The sequence below is a fragment of the Salmo salar genome, chromosome ssa13 (assembly GCF_905237065.1).
Source record: "Salmo salar chromosome ssa13, Ssal_v3.1, whole genome shotgun sequence".
Classification (NCBI taxonomy): domain Eukaryota; kingdom Metazoa; phylum Chordata; class Actinopteri; order Salmoniformes; family Salmonidae; genus Salmo; species Salmo salar.
In genome coordinates this window covers 58971264-58990183 of record NC_059454.1, presented here as the reverse complement: position 1 = coordinate 58990183, position 18920 = coordinate 58971264, and the positions used below count along the sequence as shown (strand labels likewise).

Below are 18920 nucleotides of genomic sequence, written 5' to 3'. Positions count from 1 at the left end.
TCATGTTTTGCAGAGGGGTCAAATACTTATTTCCCTCATTAAAATACAAATCATTTTATAACATTTTTGACATGCATTTTTCTGGATTTTTTTGTTGTTATTCTGTCTCTCACTGTTCAAATAAACCTACCATTAAAATTATAGACTGATAATTTCTTTGTAAGTGGGCAAACGTACAAAATCAGCAGGGGATCAAATACTTTTTTCCCCCACTGTACATGACTCTGAGTCTGTGTTCTCCACATCACTCTGTATAGACAAACGTCAAACTAAAATCCAACAAGGCATGTGTGGGTGAAGAGGGTGGCTGTTTCTTGATGGCGCCACTGCCAATGTAAAAACTAAGCACAAACAAACATGTATTTTTTTGCATGTGCAATACATTATACATTGGCACCGCAGATGGACTAAAGATTTACATTTCTCTCTGATAGTCTGTGAGAGTTCACAGTGCGTTCTCATCCCCCACTGTGAAGGAGAGAGGCTTCAGCTCCATGTTGGAGCTCATGACGTCAGAGGTCGCCAGATAAAGAGGGACTGTTCTGCATGTGTGGTTCACGGGGAGGTCGTCTACAGGCCGACAGAGCACAGAAAACCGCTGAGAAGTATAAAGAGTAAACTGTTATTATCGAACATGAGATGGGTGACAAATAACAGCTCGTATATATGGGAGAAAGAAAACAACTTAAATTAAGGATCTGAAATAGCAGACACAACTGAAAACGTATTCTGTGTTTACATAAGTTAAGTTGTTGATTACAATTATTTACACTACATGAAAAGAAATATTGTATGTGTTAAGAATTGAATTGACAGCCCCAACATGTTTGTGTCATATTTGTGTAGCTTGACGAATCACTATTACTGTCATGGTCGTGATAATGGACAGACCAAGGCGCCGCATGTGTTGAGTTCCACATCTTTATTTGCAGTGAAAACTTAAACAAAAAACAATAAACATACAATGAACGTGAACTATGTGGTGCTGACTGCACTCACACAAAACAATATCTCACAAACGCAGGTGAGAAAAGGACCACATTAAATATGATCCCCAATTAGAGGCAACGATAATCAGCTGCCTCCAATTGGGAACCATACAAAAACACCAACATAGAAATATAATACTAGAACACCCCCTAGTCACGCTCTGACCTACTGCACCATAGAGAACCCCAAGGGCTCTCTATGGTCAGGGCATGACAATTACTGACATATCCAACTGGTTTAAGTTCTGTTCTGTGTGGAAGGACCACCAGAGGGCAGGCTGGGCTCACGGATAGTAGCCCAACAAGGCATGTGCGACAAGGTAACCAGAGGCAATTAAGCACAGCTGATGGTACTAATGACCTATTATCTTTTCCCTACGAGAGAGGAGGGAACCAGCAAGAAGGGGAAAAAACCTATCTCTGGAAGATGACTACCAAGAGAGAGAAGCTAACCACGAAGAACCATTAAGATGGTGACAAACCTGTGACATCTGGTATAGTTTAAAGATAATTGTATTGTGTTCCTCTTTGATCTGGAGAAGAAGATGTATGGTTTTCCTTGGGAGATTTTCATTGATTATGTTGGAGTGTTTGTATTGACCAAAATCCCTCAATAGAGAACTGTGTTCAATCAAGAAAACCTACTCCTGACTCGTTTCTTCCACCTTTCCGCTTTAGAGTGACGCCAATTTACTTGGTCCGATCACATCTGTTACAGTTTTGGATCTTAATTTGACCCTGCTTCTCACAGCAGGAAAATAATCTTGCAGGATCATATTAGGAGCGCATGTGAAACATAGTGACTATAAACTAGTCTAACCTAAACTAGACAAGACAAGACTGTCTAAAGATGTTGAAATGTATTGACTTGAGCTCACCTGGTGCAGGGTTCCATTGCCGTTGGCCATTTTGTAGACCATCCATAGCGGGATGAAGGAGAGGGAGATAGTGGCAACGAACCAGCCAATGATGTTAGCCCAGACAGGATAAACATATGTGTTGCTGAACTTCAATGGTGAGTACTTGACTATGGAGAAGATGAAGGTAGCCTATGGTTTGGGAGAGAAAAGAAACTCATTACAAAATGAAATTAACATTCACGCTCTCAACATAGAGATCTGACATGAGGCAAGACCGTGTGCGTGCTAGAGAGAGAAGCAGTAAGAGAGATACAGAGAGTGAGGTGTACGGAAAGCAGACGCCAATGGAGACAGCTAGTCTTACTGGGGTCTGACACGTAACGAAAAAGACATTACAGACAAAAGACTTTACAATTTACATACATTTAAAAACATTAACATGTAGTGTGTGTGGTGTGTGTGTGTGTGTGAATCTATCAGCTACACATACATGTCAGTACATACACACAACAAGTAGGTCACGTGGGGGAGAGGCATTGTGCCGTGAGGTGCTACTTTGTTTTTTGAAACCAGGTTTTCTGTTCCCTTGCGCTATATAAGATTGAAGGGAGTTCCATGCACTCATGGCTCTGTATAATACTGTACGTTTCCTTGAATTTGTTCTGGACCTGGAGACTGTGAAAAGACCCCTGGCGGCATGTCTGGTGGGGTAAGTGTGTGTGTCAGCGCTGGGTGCTGTATGAATAATTGAATAAGAGATGTTTTTAACCATTTCAAATTATTATTAAATCAATTATATAGTTTGGGTAACACCAGTGATTTATCCTCCCTTGGCAAGGTGGGACGCTTATCACTTTTTAAATCCACTTTAATATGGGCTAGGTGGTTGCGTCCCACCCTAGTCAACAGCCAGTGGAATCGTGTGGCGCGAAATACAAATACCTCAAATGCTATAACTTCAATTTCTCAAACATATGACTATTTTACACCATTTTAAAGACAAGACTCTCGTTAATCTAACCACACTGTCCAATTTCAAAAAGGCTTTACAGCGAAAGCAAAACATTAGATTATGTCAGGAGAGTACCCTGCCAAAAATAATCGCACAGCAATTTTCAAAGCAAGCATATGTCACAAAAACCAAAACCACAGCTAAATGCAGCACTAACCTTTGATGATCTTCATCAGATGACACTCCTAGGACATTATGTTATACAATACATGCATGTTTTGTTCAATCAAGTTCATATTTATATCAAAAACAGCTTTTTACATTAGCATGTGATGTTCAGAACTAGCATACCCACCGCAAACTTCCGGTGAATTTACTTAATTACTCACGATTAACGTTCACAAAATACATAAATTATTTTAAGAATTATAGATACAGAACTCCTTTATGCAATCGCGGTGTCAGATTTTAAAATAGCTTTTCGGCGAAAGCACATTTTGCAATATTCTGAGTAGATAGCCCGGCCATCACGGCTAGCTAATTTGACACCCACCAAGTTTGGCCCTCACCAAACTCAGATTTACTATAAGAAAAATTGGATTACCTTTGCTGTTCTTCGTCAGAATGCACTCCCAGGACTTCTACTTCAACAACAAATGTTGTTTTGGTTCGAAATAATCCATAGTTATATCCACATACCTCCGTTTTGTTCGTGCGTTCAGGTCAGTATCCGAAGGGTGACGTTCGAGCGCATTTCGTGACAAAATAATTCAAAATATTCCATTACCGTACTTCGAAGCATGTCAAACGCTGTTTAAAATCAATTTTTATGCAATTTTTCTCGTAAAATAGTGATAATATTCCAACCGGGCGACGTTGTATTCATGCACAGAGAGAAAGAAAAACATGGAGAATTCACATGAATGCGCATCTCCAGTGTCACTGTTCTCAGCCTGACCACTCACAAAATCTCCTGCTGTTTTTCGTCCAGAGACTGGAGAGACGTCATTCCACTTTCTGGCGCCTTCTGAGAGCCAATGGAAGCCTTAGAAAATGTCACGTTACAGCAGAGATGCTGTATTTTCAATAGAGATGCCGCAGAAGGAGAACAAATTGTCAGACATGGCACTTCCTGTATGGAATCTTCTCAGGTTTTGGCCTGCCATATGAGTTCTGTTATACTCACAGACACCATTCAAACAGTTTTAGAAACTTTAGAGTGTTGTCTATCCAAATCTACTAATTATATGCATATTCCCGTTTATGGGCAAGAGTAGTAACCAGTTTAAATCGGGTACGTTTTTTATCCGGCCGTGCAAATACTGCCCCCTAGCCCCAACAGGTTTTAAGTAAGAAGGTAATGTCATCTAAAACAATAATCTGTTTCCATTACATGGAACAGTGTCCAAAATTGAAGTAGATCCAAGTAAATGTTTGATGAATTAATGATGAATAATGAACAATGTAAATCATGCTAATGTAACTTGTCTGTGTAAGCAGTATATAAGAGAACCAATGGGACTGCCCCAGCAGGGCTCCCGACCGACCTGTACTATGGTGCACTACGTTTGTTGGAACCTCTCCAGCTTGCTGATAATAAAGAATGATTCATTTAATATTGACTTCAGGTGTCCCTGGTGTTGAATTTCCACGACAGTTGACTAGGCATACAATTTGGAATTACCAACACATTAATGTTTATAAAAACAAGAAGTGATACTGGCATGCATAGTATTAATAATAGCCCTCTGATTACTGAATCCTTACTGTGCACACTGTCGGAGTGATGTAGAGCCAGCAGTACTTCATCAAAGGCAGAGGTCTGTAGCCAATCATATCACTGATGTTACCATAGAAACGTTCAGCACCTATAGTTCAAGGGGGGCACGTCACAAAAAGTCACAAATCACCATGTCACCATTGGTTGAATTCCCTATTGCCTTCAGACAGATGGCGTTATTCTAAAGTGAGTACATTGCTATGACCTATAGGCAGTGTACGACTCACCATAGACCCAGGCAATGCAGACAGACTGGCAAATGGCCAGCAGTAGCAGGGTGGTCCCACTGCACACATGGTGGTCTAGCAGCTGGAGCAGGTACATCCCTCCCTGGAGTAAAAACAAAACCTTATCATGACTTCACCCACACCTAACACAACACTTCAACATACCCAAAGTTTATTTTTCTCTACACATTTTGTTACGTTGCAGCTTTAATCTAAAATGTATTAAAATAAAACAAATCCTCATTAAACTACACATAATACCACATAATGACAAAGTGAAAACAGGTTTTTAGACATTTTTGCTAATTTATTAAAATAAAAACAGAAATATCTTATTTACATAAGGATTCAGACCCTCAATGTTTCCATTGATCATCCTTGAGATGTTTCTACAACTTGATTGGAGTCCACCAGTTGTAAATTCAATTGATTGGACATGATTTGGAAAGGCACACACCTGTCTATATAAGGTCTCACAGTTGACAGTGCAAAAACCAAGCCATGAGGTCAAAGGTTGTCCGTAGAGCTCCGAGACAGGATTGTTTCAAAAGCACAAATCTGGGAAGGGTACCATCACACTTCTGGAGTTTTGAAAGTTCCGAAGAACACAGTGGCATCCATTGTTCTTAAATGGAACAAATTTGGAACCACCAAGACACTTTCTAGAGCTGGCCGCCTGGCCAAACTGAGCAATTGGGGGAGAGCTCCAGAGCTCAAGAGTTCCTCTGTGGAGGTGGGAGAACCTTCCAGAAGGACAACCTTCTCTGCAGCACTCCACCAATCAGGCCTTTATGGTAGAGTGGCCAGACGGAAGCCACTCCTCAGTAAAAAGGCACATGACAGCCTGCTTGGAGTTTGCCAAAAGGCACATAAAGGACTCTCAGACCATGAGAAACAAGATTCTCTGGTCTGATGAAACCAAGATTGAACTCTTTGGCCTGAATGCCAAGCGTCACGTCTGGAGGAATCCTGGCACCATCCCTACGGCCAAGCATGGTGGTGGCAGCATCATGCTGTGGAGATGTTTTTCAGCGGCAAGGAGTGGGAGCCTAGTCAGGATCGAGGGAAAGATGAACAGAGCAAAGTACAGAGAGATCCTTTGATGTAAACCTGCTCCAGAGCGCTCAGGACCTCAGACTAGGGCAAAGGTTCACCTTCCAACTGGTCAACGACCCTAAGCACACAGCCAAGACAATGCAGGAGTGGCTTCCGGAAAGGTGTCCGAATGTCCTTGAGTGACCCAGCCAGAGCCCGGACTTGAACATGATCGAATATCTCTGGAGACCTGAAAATAGCTGTGCAGCAATGGTCCACATCCAACCTGACAGAGCTTGTGAGGATCTGCAGAGAAGAATGTGAGAAACTCCCCAAATACAGGTGTCCAAGCCTGTAGTGTCATACCCAAGAAGACTCAAGGCTGTAATCGCTGCCAAAGGTGCTTCAACAAAGTACTGAGTAAAGTGTCTGAATACTTACTGTACGTAAATGTGATATTTCAGTTTTTTTTATTTAGAATTAATTTGTAAAATTTCTAAAAACCTGTTTTTGATTTGTCACTATGGGGTATTGTGTGTCGATTGATGAGGGGAAAACAACTATTTAATCAATTTTAGAATAAGGCTGTAACATAACAAAATGTGGAACAAGTCAAGGGACTTGAATACTTTGCGAATGCATTGTACCTATACACACTTATAGTCACTACTCCCAAACCTTACATACCAACAAACAACATGTGTGGGTGTATGCATACAGCTTGGGCAAGTTCAGGAACATGACCTGACAAGGGCCTGTATCTTGGATCAGTTTATGATCCCTAGATCAGCACTCCTTCTCTGAGACGCTTTATGAATACGACCCCTGGTAAAACACTGGGCACTAGTCATAGACTAACAGTATGGGTAATGCATTGGTCTCTTACCTCTGTGACCAGGGCAAGTCCCAGTATGAAGCATATTGTGCAGATAGCCAGCAACAGCAGCTCTCTCCTGAACTCACGGCGCAGAAAGGTAGGGAACAGATCCACAACAGATGTCATCAAACACTCCAGCCCAACAAACTAGAGAGGGAGAGGGGAGAAAGAGAGGGAGAGCGAGATTAGATGTATAGTTTGAGTTTATGTCCATTAGGGTTATGGTCAATTCCATTTCAATTCAGGACATAAACTTCAATGTTCTCATTGAAAAATGTAAACACATTGAAATAAAATACAATTGGAGTTGACTTCATTCCTGAATTGAAACGGAATTTATGCCCAGACCTGTTAAGCCATGTTTGACAAACAGTTGACAATGACTAAGTTTATGTTGTTAGAAAAGTCTTCAGTGTGCATGAGACAAAGAGGGACACTTACCTGGCTATCCAGACCCAGAAGGATGATCATGATGAAGAAACAGGCAGACCAGATCTGAGGCATGGGCATCATGGCTACTGCTCGAGGATACACAATAAATGCCAGCCCAGGACCTGTACAAAGATAGGCATACTGACTGAGTACACTGACTGAGTACACTCAATCACTGCACACTGTGCAATTTGTGTCACTACAGTGCACGCTGACTACACATAAGTGCACACACTGACTGAACACATGGACTAAACCTAAACATAAAAATGGCATAAAAATTGATTTTAAACAGCGGTTGACGTGCTTCGAAGTACGGTAATGGAATATTTAGAATTCTTTTGTCACGAAATGCGCCGTGCTCGTCACCCTTATTTACCCTTTCGGATAGTGTCTTGAATGCACAAACAAAACGCCGCTATTTGGATATAACAATGGATTATTTGGGACTAAACCAACATTTGTTATTGAAGTAGAAGTCCTGGGAGTGCATTCTGACGAAGAACAGCAAAGGTAATAACATTTTTCTTATAGTAAATCTGACTTTGGTGAGTGCTAAACTTGCTGGGTGTCTAAATAGCTAGCCCTGTGATGCCGAGCTATCTACTGAGAATATTGCAAAATGTGCTTTCACCGAAAAGCTATTTTAAAATCGGACATATCGAGTGCATAGAGGAGTTCTGTATCTATAATTCTTAAAATAATTGTTATGTTTTTTGTGAACGTTTATCGTGAGTAATTTAGTAAATTCACCGGCAGTGTTCGGTGGGAATGCTAGTCACATGCTAATGTAAAAAGCTGTTTTTTGATATAAATATGAACTTGATTGAACAAAACATGCATGTATTGTATAACATAATGTCCTAGGGTTGTCATCTGATGAAGATCATCAAAGGTTAGTGCTGCATTTAGCTGTGGTTTGGGTTTATGTGACATTATATGCTAGCTTGAAAAATGGGTGTCTGATTATTTCTGGCTGGGTACTCTGCTGACATAATCTAATGTTTTGCTTTCGTTGTAAAGCCTTTTTGAAATCGGACAGTGTGGTTAGATTAACGAGAGTCTTGTCTTTAAAATTGTGTAAAATCGTCATATGTTTGAAAAATTGAAGTTTTTGCATTTGAGGTATTTGAATATCGCGCCACGGGATTACACTGGCTGTTGAGTAGGTGGGACGCAAGCGTCCCACCTAGCCCAGAGAGGTTATTCTCGGGATGTAACATTTGGAAAATAACGGGAAATATTTAACTCTAATGTACACACACAAATGGACACATTTTTTGTTAACTGTATTGCGGATGTAATATCCTCAGATATTATATACTGTATGTTCAATTTGTTACACAAATGGCTCAGTAAACAAACACATATGTGACCCGTTTCAGGAAGCTAGGCATATGTCGCACGTCACTACTTCACAGGAGAGGCATTTGAACGTAATTATTTTTTGTTATTTATCAAAATGCATTTTTTGGCAGAACTACCTTTTGGAACATGTGAACTTTCATGTGCCTTAATAACAAACCTGAATGCCAACTGGAAATACAAATAAAATGTTTAAATTACGTGCCTAGTTGGTTTAGCCATGGAAAAAGCTAGCTAGCTAACATTGGACCGAGTTGGTTAGCTAATAGTGTCCCATCCAGTTAGCTAGATGTGGCTGGGGGGTGTCTATAGCAATTATTTATGACACATCAAGCATCTTCTAATAATGATAAAATATTTAAACATTATTTTTATCTGTACACTTTCTATTTTTGATATTGCTACAATGCATATATGCAAGTAACAATTTCACTGTACCGTTTATACCTTCTGTATCCTGTGCATGTGACAAATAAACTTTGATTTTATTTGATATAGTGTGTGTTTACTAGAAACGATAATGTGAAGAACAACATGACCTGCACCAAAGTCAGATTAGGATTTAGGCCAAAGAAGAGAGAAAGTGCATTTTTACTTGGAATTTTTCCTTATTGTAGGCTCTTACTTTCACCACTTTTAGTCTTGAAATCTTTGGTTGTTTACTACACTACCTTACTCACTCTGTTTAGCACATGGCCTCACATTTGAATCTTTAAAGAGATGGGTGGGGCTAAGGCTTAAGAGGGTGTGAACGATGCTGAATAGGTGTAGACAAAGAAGAGCTCTCCAGTAGGTGAAGAAAATATTCAAGGAGCATTTTCTCAAAAGTGGGGTTACAAATTAATCTACTTTCAAAGCAGAATTACTTTCCCATTGTTCCTCAACTGTAGTGTATGATATGCCATTTTGTAGCTCTGAGTTTCTAACCATTTCAAATGTTGCTACATAAGACCGAATCGAGGTGGTCGGTCACATATAGAAACCAAATTAAAAAAATTATTTAAGAAGATTACTTACTATAAGAAGTTTTCAGTCATTGTGGATTAACTTTTACGGCATTATGATCTTCTATGGAATAATGTCAAACATTCTAATGGTAAAATCCATCTCTCTTGTCTGTTACAGTATCAACGTTTACCTGACTCAGCCACCTCTTCAATGGACACCCCCTGTTCATAGGTCATGAAGCCCAAAACAGAGAAGATTGCAAAGCCTGACACAATGCTGGTGCCACTGTTTAGAAGACACAGGTAAAAACAGTCCCTGGGGAAAAAAATACAAAATTACATGTTAGGGGAAATAGTGATCTATCTTTGGCCTGGAGATACTTTATAACTTGCGAGTGATTCCCAAAGTCTCTTAATCCTATACATCTGCAGTCTTTCTTTTTAATCAGTGTCAAGCAGTCAGACTGGGGGTGGGTTTCACTGACACTCCGGAGACCATAGAGTTGGAAAGAGGGCACACCCCTTATCTTTGTATGTATTGCTTCTGTGAGAGCATGGGCAGCTCTAAGGTTGGTGGTTTACTACCACCTGTAGTGCAGGAATGTTTGCTCAGGAGTATAAGTCATTGGCTGATCCCTCCTACTGACCTGTGATCCCTCATAGGAAGTCCCAACCGGTTGACTACTTTAAAATGCTGAAATACTTCAATGGTGCTGCCCATGCTAAAAAAGTCAGGTTTGTGGCATGTGTGTCCTCTATACACCCCTATGCCAATGACTCACTTGTAGCAGTCGTTGTTGTAACCGTTGTAGCTGCCCAGGGATGTGAGAAAGCCCAAGCTGATAGCATAGGAGAAGAAAATCTGTGTGCCTGCATCCATCCACACCTTAGATGAGATGAATAGCACATTACACATAGCATTAAATTCATGGAGATATTATGATTCTTGTTTGTGTGTGTGTGTGTGTGTGTGTGTGTGTGTGTGTGTGTGTGTGTGTGTGTGTGTGTGTGTGTGTGTGTGTGTGTGTGTGTGTGTGTGTGTGTGTGTGTGTGTGTTTGTGTGTGTGACGTCGAAAGTCTGGGTGACGCCACCAAACGGCAACACCTCCAGTCTGTTCTCAGTGCAAAACTGCCCAAAGAATATGAGGATACTGAAACACAGTGGAGCATGATCAAGTCCACCATCCTCAACACCTGCAAGAACACCCTAATGATGAGAAGGACTCAGAAATTGAACAGCTCATTAACACCAAGCGGAGAACCTCCTGCGCCTGGCAGAGCGACATCAACTGCAGAGCTAGAAGAGAAGCTCACGCCAGGGGAAGAAGGAACTAAAGAACGCCGGGTAAGGGAACTAAAGAACAAATGGACAGAAAAGGCCCTGGAGATCCAGCAACTGGCAGACTCTGGAGATTCCGGAGGCTTTTTCGACTCCATGAAGGTGGTATGTGGACCCAGTTACCACGGCCTAAACCCAATCCGCTCCAAAGGTGGTCTAAAGCTGTTAAAGGATGATGAATCCATCCAATCCCGTTGGAAAGATTACTTCAAAGAACTCCTCAACAGAAAAACAATGGTTGAGAGGGCAGTTGAGAGTGAAGCACAAAGGAGGACATAGGATAACCACCCAGCCTGCAGGAGGTGCAAGATGCCATCAGGAAGATGAGGAACAACAAGGCCGCTGGTCCTGATAGGATTCTGGCGAAAATCCTAAAGGAAGGTGGGCCAGATCTCCTAGATCACATACAGTACATGCCTTGCTCTTCAAGATCTGGGACAAGGAGGAAATCCCTGCAGAACTCAGGGACACCCTAATCATCACAATTGTTTGGTGGACATGAGGGAGGCATCACCAGAAAAACACATTCCCGCATACTGGGCAACTGACTCCTTTCCCTGTCAGAAGACATTTTCCCAGAATGTCAGTGTGGCTTTCGCCCAACAGAGAAACCATGGACATGATTTTTCACTGCGTGGCAACTGCAAGAAGCAACCACTGTATAGACCTTACAAAAGCCGTTGACACTGTGAACCATCATGCTGATTATGTTAAAAAAAAAAAAATGGGCTGCCCTGACAAATTTACCAGAATACTGCAACTGCTGTATGACATGTCAGCAACAGTGCTCAGTAACAGTGGCACTGAAACGGAACCCTTCAAGGTTCAACTTGAGAAAAACAGGGCAGCATCATTGCACCCACCCTTTTCTCTAACTTCATCGCTGTCATCCTCCACCTCACAGGCCAAAACCTGCCTCAGTGAGTCCAAATCCTGTACAGAATAGACGGCATACTCTTCAACCTTACAGGCCTTTTTTTTTTACTGTATATCAATATCAAATCATTTCTGGGTAACAATTAAGTACCTTACTGTAATAGTTTTCAATTAAAATTGACAAAAATAGATTTCTTAGCAAAAAGATATTTCTCAAGCAAGAATTTTGCTAGGACTGTCTGGGAGTGGTCTGAGTGAGGAAGGGGGGAACTTAATATGATCTGTTATTTGCATAGACATATGGAACCCTCTTTGTTATTGGTCTATTAACCATCACCATGCAAACCGAAACTGACGCCCATTCAAACAGGCATCAGAAGGTCCTGTGTAGTATGTATTGTATTTTCAACCAGCAACTACCAGGAAATAACACTGATACAACACTTAATACACCACCATCTAAGCTGTGCCAGTGGAGCATTCTCAAGACAAGCGCACAAACACCAGTTTCCTGGATGTGGCCCGAACATGAAGAGCATCACCACCCCTCAAAACCAACTCAGATGGACTGACCATTTTGTCAGGATGCCCAACTCCTGCCTCCAGAAAACAGGTGCTGTACTCACAACTAAACTAAGGAAAGAGTGCCCCTGGCGGACAAAATAAGCGGTACGAGGATAACATCAAAACAAACCTCAAAAAGTGCCACATAGACATATTCAAGCTGGGAGGACACTGTAAAAAGACAGGTCGACATGGAGGAAAACTCTCCATGAGGGAGAAGCACTTATGAAGATCTTCGCCGTGCAGCATATGACAAGCGGCAACTTCGAAAGAAGAAACTTTCCATCAAGGAGGCCCAACCACCATCCACCACCACTACTACTCAACCTTGCCCACACAGCACCAAAATGTGCGGCTCCCGGATTGGCATTTTCAGCCATCTGAAGACCCACAAGCAGGATCCACCAGGACAACAATCAAACTCGACCCCGAGTGATCGCCGGTGATGATGATGATTATAATGATGTTGTCTGTGTTTCTGTGTGCGTGTGTGTCAAGCCATGTACTGTAGGCTTACCTGTGGGTCTGTGAGGCGAGAGATGTCAGGGTAAATGTAAAACAGGATGCCGTCTATGGCCCCAGGCAGAGTGACACCGCGAATCAGCAGGATCAGGAGCATGGCATATGGGAATGTGGCCGTAAAGTAAGCAGCCTGACAGGAGAGAGAACAGAAATAACTTAGTACATTGTAATCTAAACAACCCTGTCAGTTTGTAGAGGGAGTTATGGTCATATTGAATTGGTGGAGACTATATGGAGTCAGAGTGAAGTCATTGAGTTAGACAATAAGTCATAATGTGCACTATTATAGATAAACTTACGGATATGTACAATGCTGTGCCAAGAAATCAGTACAAAATTAACACAACCGCAGACAACACAGACTTCTATGAAAGACTTACCTGTTGATAGAAAAGCAGATAATAAAATGTATTCTGTATAACTCACAGAATACATTTTCTCGAAGAAAAAAGGCTCAACAACAAATCTCAGGATCTTTAACGTTGAGGTGATATGGTTTTCTCAGTGACTTAAAGGGTGAGTTAAAACCCAGCAAACATGCCCACATCGGCCCATGTGGGCCCAATGCGGGCTAACATATTGGCCTTTTAGGCTGCCCACATTGGGCCAATGCGCCTTTGCTATTTAAAAGGAATGTATTTATTTATTACAATTTAGTTCAATGCACATATGGCATCATTTTCGACCCTTAAAAGGTATTTTTTAGGGAGCGAGATACATTGAACTCAGAAAGACAACCAAGTTGTTAATATCCTACATATATTTTTACAAAAGAAACTGTTTAGTTTCTCATATGTCACATGCACAGAAAATTGGGCATCACATAACAGAACACAAACTGGAATAACACACTCAGTTATGGTTTCACAAAAATAATTACTTGCAAACCATTCCCCCAAATCTTCTAATGAGCCCCTCTTCTAGCATGGCTTAGTATTAAGTATTTTATTAGGATTCCCATACGGAAGTCCAGAGAGGACATACAGTGCATTCAGAAAGTATTCAGACCCCTTGACTTTTTCCATATTTTGTTACATTACAGCCTTGTTCTAAAAATGGATCAAATGTATTCATCTACACACAATACCCCATAATAACAAAGCAAAAACAGGATATTAGACATATTTTCAAATGGTTTAAAAAGAAAAAACAGAAATACCTTATTTACAAAACGCAAAATCCCTTGTCATGTCGAGATTATTTATTTCATGATCACGACATAAAAAGCTGTTTTATTGAGATCACAAGATAATTTTCTCATGATCGTGGCTTAACAAAAGTTGTTTGGTCGAGATCGTGAGATTACCTCTATCAATAGGAGTAAACGCATTGATGATAGATTGACAATATGGCTAAGGCGGCAGAGACAACGGTGTATCAGGGCGTATGTTTTTATTAATTGCTACACTAAGGGTTGGTGCATTTAATGCTAACACCATGCCTTCATTTGTGTTTGGCAGTCATTATCCATTTATAAATTGGAATGTTAGCACGCTAAAATGGCCCTTACCTCGAGCTAAGAGCTCTTGTGGCATCTAAGCCGTCATGGGGCATTTATGTTTTGTGGACAATGTAAATATAATCCACAAAACAATAAGTGTCCCTTATAATTATATACATATCAGTTATGCAATCTAACAACCAGCATAGATAACAAGCTAGCTCACAAGACTAGACAAGTTAGCTGCATTGTTCCTTGCATGTGATTGACTATGGTCTTGGGGGCGGTACGCAGCCTGGGAGAAGGAGATGCCTGTCATGCATCGTTCAGGGCTTAAATGCCCCTTATTGCGATTAATGCAGCCGCAGGGCTCCTTGCTTGATGATGTAGCTATCGTGCACCTGATCAAATGAAAGGATGAATCGTGGTACTTTTTATGTCGTGATCACAAGAAAAACATATTGTGATTTCGACAGAATAACTTTTGTTATGTAGTGATCATGAGATAATTGAGTTGTGAGCTCGACATAATGAGGGAACTTTTATTAGCATTTTTTATATGTCCTCTCTGGACATATGAACGCAGCCGCTACTCTACCTGGGTTCCACACAAAACATAAAACATGACATAATACAGAACATTAAAAGACAATAACAACTTAAGGACAAAACTACATAGATTTCAAATAAGAATACTTACTTTCATACACTTACACAAAACCTCTGGAGATAATAACAGCTCAGCACAAAGCTACCTGAATTTCAAATCGGAATTCACACTTTCATGCACTTAAGTCTAACATTCCATGCTTAATAACGTTACATTACACATACATACTTTTTTGATAATCGTAATATGTTTTGGATACCACCCAGTGGGTCATAGTGGGTCTCTCATAGTGGGTCTCTCATGCTGTTGGGAGTTGTTTATTAAAAAAGGAACAGACATTCACACCGGATTGGAGCTTTCCACACAGTGAATGGAGTACCATACATACGTCGCCTCGGCAATCGTGACAGCCTTCCCTTTTCATTATGTTTTACAGCCACCGTCAGACACAGTGTGTTCTCTTATGGTGATATGTAACTTAGTGGAGCTGAACAGAGTCTTAGTGGAGCTGACCACTCACACCAGGGCAGAGCCATTCATAAAAAGAACAGGGTCCGTGTTGGGCTGATATGGGATTGGTGTGGGCTAATCACTATCGGTTGGTGTGGGCTAGCCCATGTTGGGTTGGTGTGGGCTTGGTGTGGGCTAATCACTATCGGTTGGTTAGCCCCATGTGGGTATTATGTGGGCACGGGCTAGCCCACACCAACCCAACATGGGCTAGCCCACACCAAGCCCACACCAACCCAACATGGGCTAGCCCACACCAAGCTTACACCAACCCAACATGGGCTAGCCCATGTTGGGTTGGTGTGGGCTAGCCCATGTTGGGTTGGTGTGGGCTTGGTGTGGGCTAGCCCATGTTGGGTTGGTGTGGGCTAGCCCGTGCCCACATAATACCCACATGGGGCTAATTGGGTCATGTTTGCTGGGAAGGTATAAGCATGAGACTCAAGGACATCAGTTGCAGTTGTTATGTCTGTCTGTTTTTGTACTGCACATACAAAATACGTAGATAAGAAAATACCCATACCACATTCTAACCAGTAGATGTGGTAGTTACAATAGTGTGATACCGCATGTCACACACAATGCCACTGTGGAAATAGAGTGGGGACGTTCATAGAGGTCAGTTAGTATTCATTGAGTCTCACCTTGCCTGTGGACTTAATTCCCTTCCAGACACAGAAGTAACAGATGACCCAGGTGAGAAGGAGACACAGCGCCAGCTCCCATCTAATGCTGCCCATCTCCTCGATCCCCCCAGAAATGTTCAGCACCCTGCGCCTGAGAGAGAGAGAGAGAGAGAGAGAGAGAGAGAGAGAGATGGTGAGAAGGTTTGGGAATCCTGCTGAACACGTCACATGCGTAAAGTAAGGGGGCTGCTTACTCCCAAAACTCCATGACTGGCAGTGTGGCATTCTGTCTTGATGTCAGGTTAGTGCTGTGATTCTGCTTGCTGTTGTCCATGCATGAGTCTAGGGCAGACAAGTTGATTTGGTACATGTAACACACATTGTAAACTGACAATTCAACTTTTTTGATTGATCCTCCTTACATTGTACCTCTCCATATCATGGTATAATATTGTAAGATATAGGTTGGTAAAAAGTACAATTTTAGATCACAAACTTTAAGGCCTGGTATTAAATCGTCCTTGTTTTGGCAATAGTTAATGGTAATGAGATAACAAGTTTAAAAAAAATGTTTGTGGAATAAAATAACAGGGTACAACAGCTTAAACTTTAATAAACAAATGTAATAATTACAAAGGAATGTTCCACCAAATTCACTTTGGTTAACTTCCAGTTATGGTCCCTCTCTGTTGTTAATTAATGTTGTACACTGGTAACTCAAACTCTTTGACCCCTCCCCATGCCTCTTATGACCTCTCCCCATGCCTCATTCTATTTTATTTATTTTTATTTCACCTTTATTTAACTAGCCAGGGCAGTTAAGAACAAATTCGTATTTACAATGTCGGCCTACCAAAAGGCAAAATGCCTCCTGCGGGGTTGGGGGCTGGGAAGAAAAATAAATGAAATAAAAAGAAAAATATAGGACAAAACACACACCACGACAAGAGAGACAACACAACATTACATAAAGAGAGACCTAAGACAACAACATAGCATGGCAGCAACACATGAAAACACAGCATAGTAGCAGCACAACATGACAACAACATGTTAGCAACACCACATGGTAGCAGCACAACATTGTAGAAGCACAAACGTTATTGGGCACAGACAACAGCACAAAGGGCAAGAAGGTAGAGACAACAATACATCACGCGAAACAGCCACAACTGTCAGTAAGAGTGTCCATGATTGAGTCTTTGAGTCTCTTACCAGTGTTCCACCAGTTTCCGCAGCTTGCCCAGGGTAGCTCTGCACTGAAGGAGGAGAAGAGATAGAAAAAGGCCCATGCCAAGATCACAATGTAGGAGATGGCACCGAATGAGATGACAAGGTTACAGGCGTAGCCCATACCTGTGGAAAATACCATGTTTTAGCATTCAGCACCATTTTAATACAGATTGTGAAAATCTTAATTGTCCCAAAATGGTTGTAGCTGTACATATATTAAATAAAAACATACAAGTAGATTAAATGTAGGGTTTAACTTGACCAAAACCAACACTGTAATTCGTGTGCTATACTTTCTACTGTTCGTACGACGCATATAATAAGTTGTATGTCATTCATTGGGGTCCCGACTTGGAAAACCCGTGCATACGTTGGGCATTTTCTTGAGCACCGATGGGCCTTTGTTGATAAATTACAGAATAGTTAGGATAAAAAGATACAAGGCCAAAATTACTGGAGAGATGGACCAAACAATGACATGAAAATCTCCTGACATTTTAATTTTAAGAAATGTAGAACAGTAAGAAGATGATGTAATTCTAATAAACACTGCTAGTACTGGGGTGCAGCTAATCTGATCAGGTCTGTGCGTTCTGCCATAACGATGTATGAAAAGAAGTATTCGATGTTTCCCCATGCGCCAACATAAAAAGGTTTACCCTCAAATAGCGGACAAATCTTTCTCCAACATGTTATTCCTCCCTGGCTGGTGTATTGTCCCAGAGAAGTCTCCAGGAAGAATAGCGGGATCCCGCACGTCACCAAGAACAAAACATATGGAATGAAGAACACACCTGCCAGACACGAAAAAATCTGGTAAATCAAGACATGCGCAAATGTCACTGTTAACGAAATTACGCACAGTGTATCAAATGCATTGCTCTAGAACGATCTAATGACCGACTATTGGACAACATCAGAGTTTCCACTAGTTACTGGTTTCCACTAGTTACCACAGCCACAAAGTCTTAATTGGCTAGGGCTCCCATAAAAACTCATGAAACTAAAATGTGCTTTTTGGTCTTAATTTAAGTTTAGGGTTAGGTTTAAAATCAGATTTGAAGAAGATAAATTGTAGAAATAAGCGGGGTTATGAATTTGTGGCTGTGGTAACTGGTGACGACCGTTTTCACTCACCCCCTCCGTTTTTGTAACACAAGTAAGGGAATCTCCACACGTTTCCAGGTCCAATTATAGCTCCCATCACCGTTAAAATATACTCGGCTTTACTCTCCCAGTTTCCCCTCGCTTCCAGCTCCTTTAGTTTTGCTTGGCCATTGGCTGTGCTGGGCATCATTTGCAGTTTGGGGTCTTTCTTCTCGTTGTAGTTCATGGTGGTGCCCGATACTTTTTAGGTTGCGTAAGTAAAGTTTTCCTTGGATTTGAGAAGTTGTAGCTGACGTTGGCACGGTCGGAGGTCTATATAGACAGGATATATGTGTGTAAACAAAACCCACCAATCCTGTCCTAAATGGGGTCAAGGGTGGGATTAGAGGAAAACTGTGCAGGACCAATCCTCATCATCTCAGGTATGAATGAAACTGGCAGATTGAAAGAGCAGTGGCGAGAGAGGGGGCTGAGGGAGTGTGGTTTAGTAAGTGTGTGTGTGTGTGTGTGTGTGTGTGAGAGAGAGAGAGAGAGAGAGGGGGGGGGGTATTTTTTTTAAAGAGAGAGAAAGAGAGAGCTGTGTGGTTTCGTAAACGTGTGCACGTGCGTGTGTGCGGGTGAAAAGAGA

General features: G+C 41.4%; 1 protein-coding gene across 1 annotated transcript; it reads right to left on the bottom strand.

The window, feature by feature from the left end:
- Window positions 1–167: 167 nt before the first annotated feature.
- LOC106567608 (sodium- and chloride-dependent GABA transporter 2-like) lies at window positions 168–18695 on the bottom strand. The gene is made up of 14 exons (XM_014137116.2): window positions 18323–18695; window positions 17845–17979; window positions 17168–17308; window positions 16207–16294; window positions 15971–16103; window positions 12761–12895; window positions 10247–10350; window positions 9656–9780; window positions 7162–7274; window positions 6730–6867; window positions 4809–4911; window positions 4569–4669; window positions 1868–2038; window positions 168–598 (listed from the first exon to the last, which is right to left on the bottom strand). Exons 1-14 carry the CDS (start codon window positions 18516–18518, stop codon window positions 446–448), a joined length of 1836 nt encoding a protein of 611 aa, XP_013992591.2. The 5' UTR covers window positions 18519–18695; the 3' UTR covers window positions 168–445.
- Between the last annotated feature and the right edge of the window lie 225 nt (window positions 18696–18920).

What these genes read in the sequence shown, in the direction of transcription:
- LOC106567608 (XM_014137116.2), bottom strand. Translation starts at nt 18,518, where the DNA reads ATGAACTACAACGAGAAGAAAGACCCCAAACTGCAAATGATGCCCAGC. An exon ending in CCAGTCATGGAGTTTTGGGA is followed by an intron (nt 16,104 to 16,206) that starts GTAAGCAGCCCC and finishes TCTCTCTCTCAG; the next exon opens with GCGCAGGGTGCTGAACATTT. An exon ending in GACTTGCCCTGGTCACAGAG is followed by an intron (nt 4,912 to 6,729) that starts GTAAGAGACCAA and finishes TTTTTACTCCAG; the next exon opens with GGAGGGATGTACCTGCTCCA.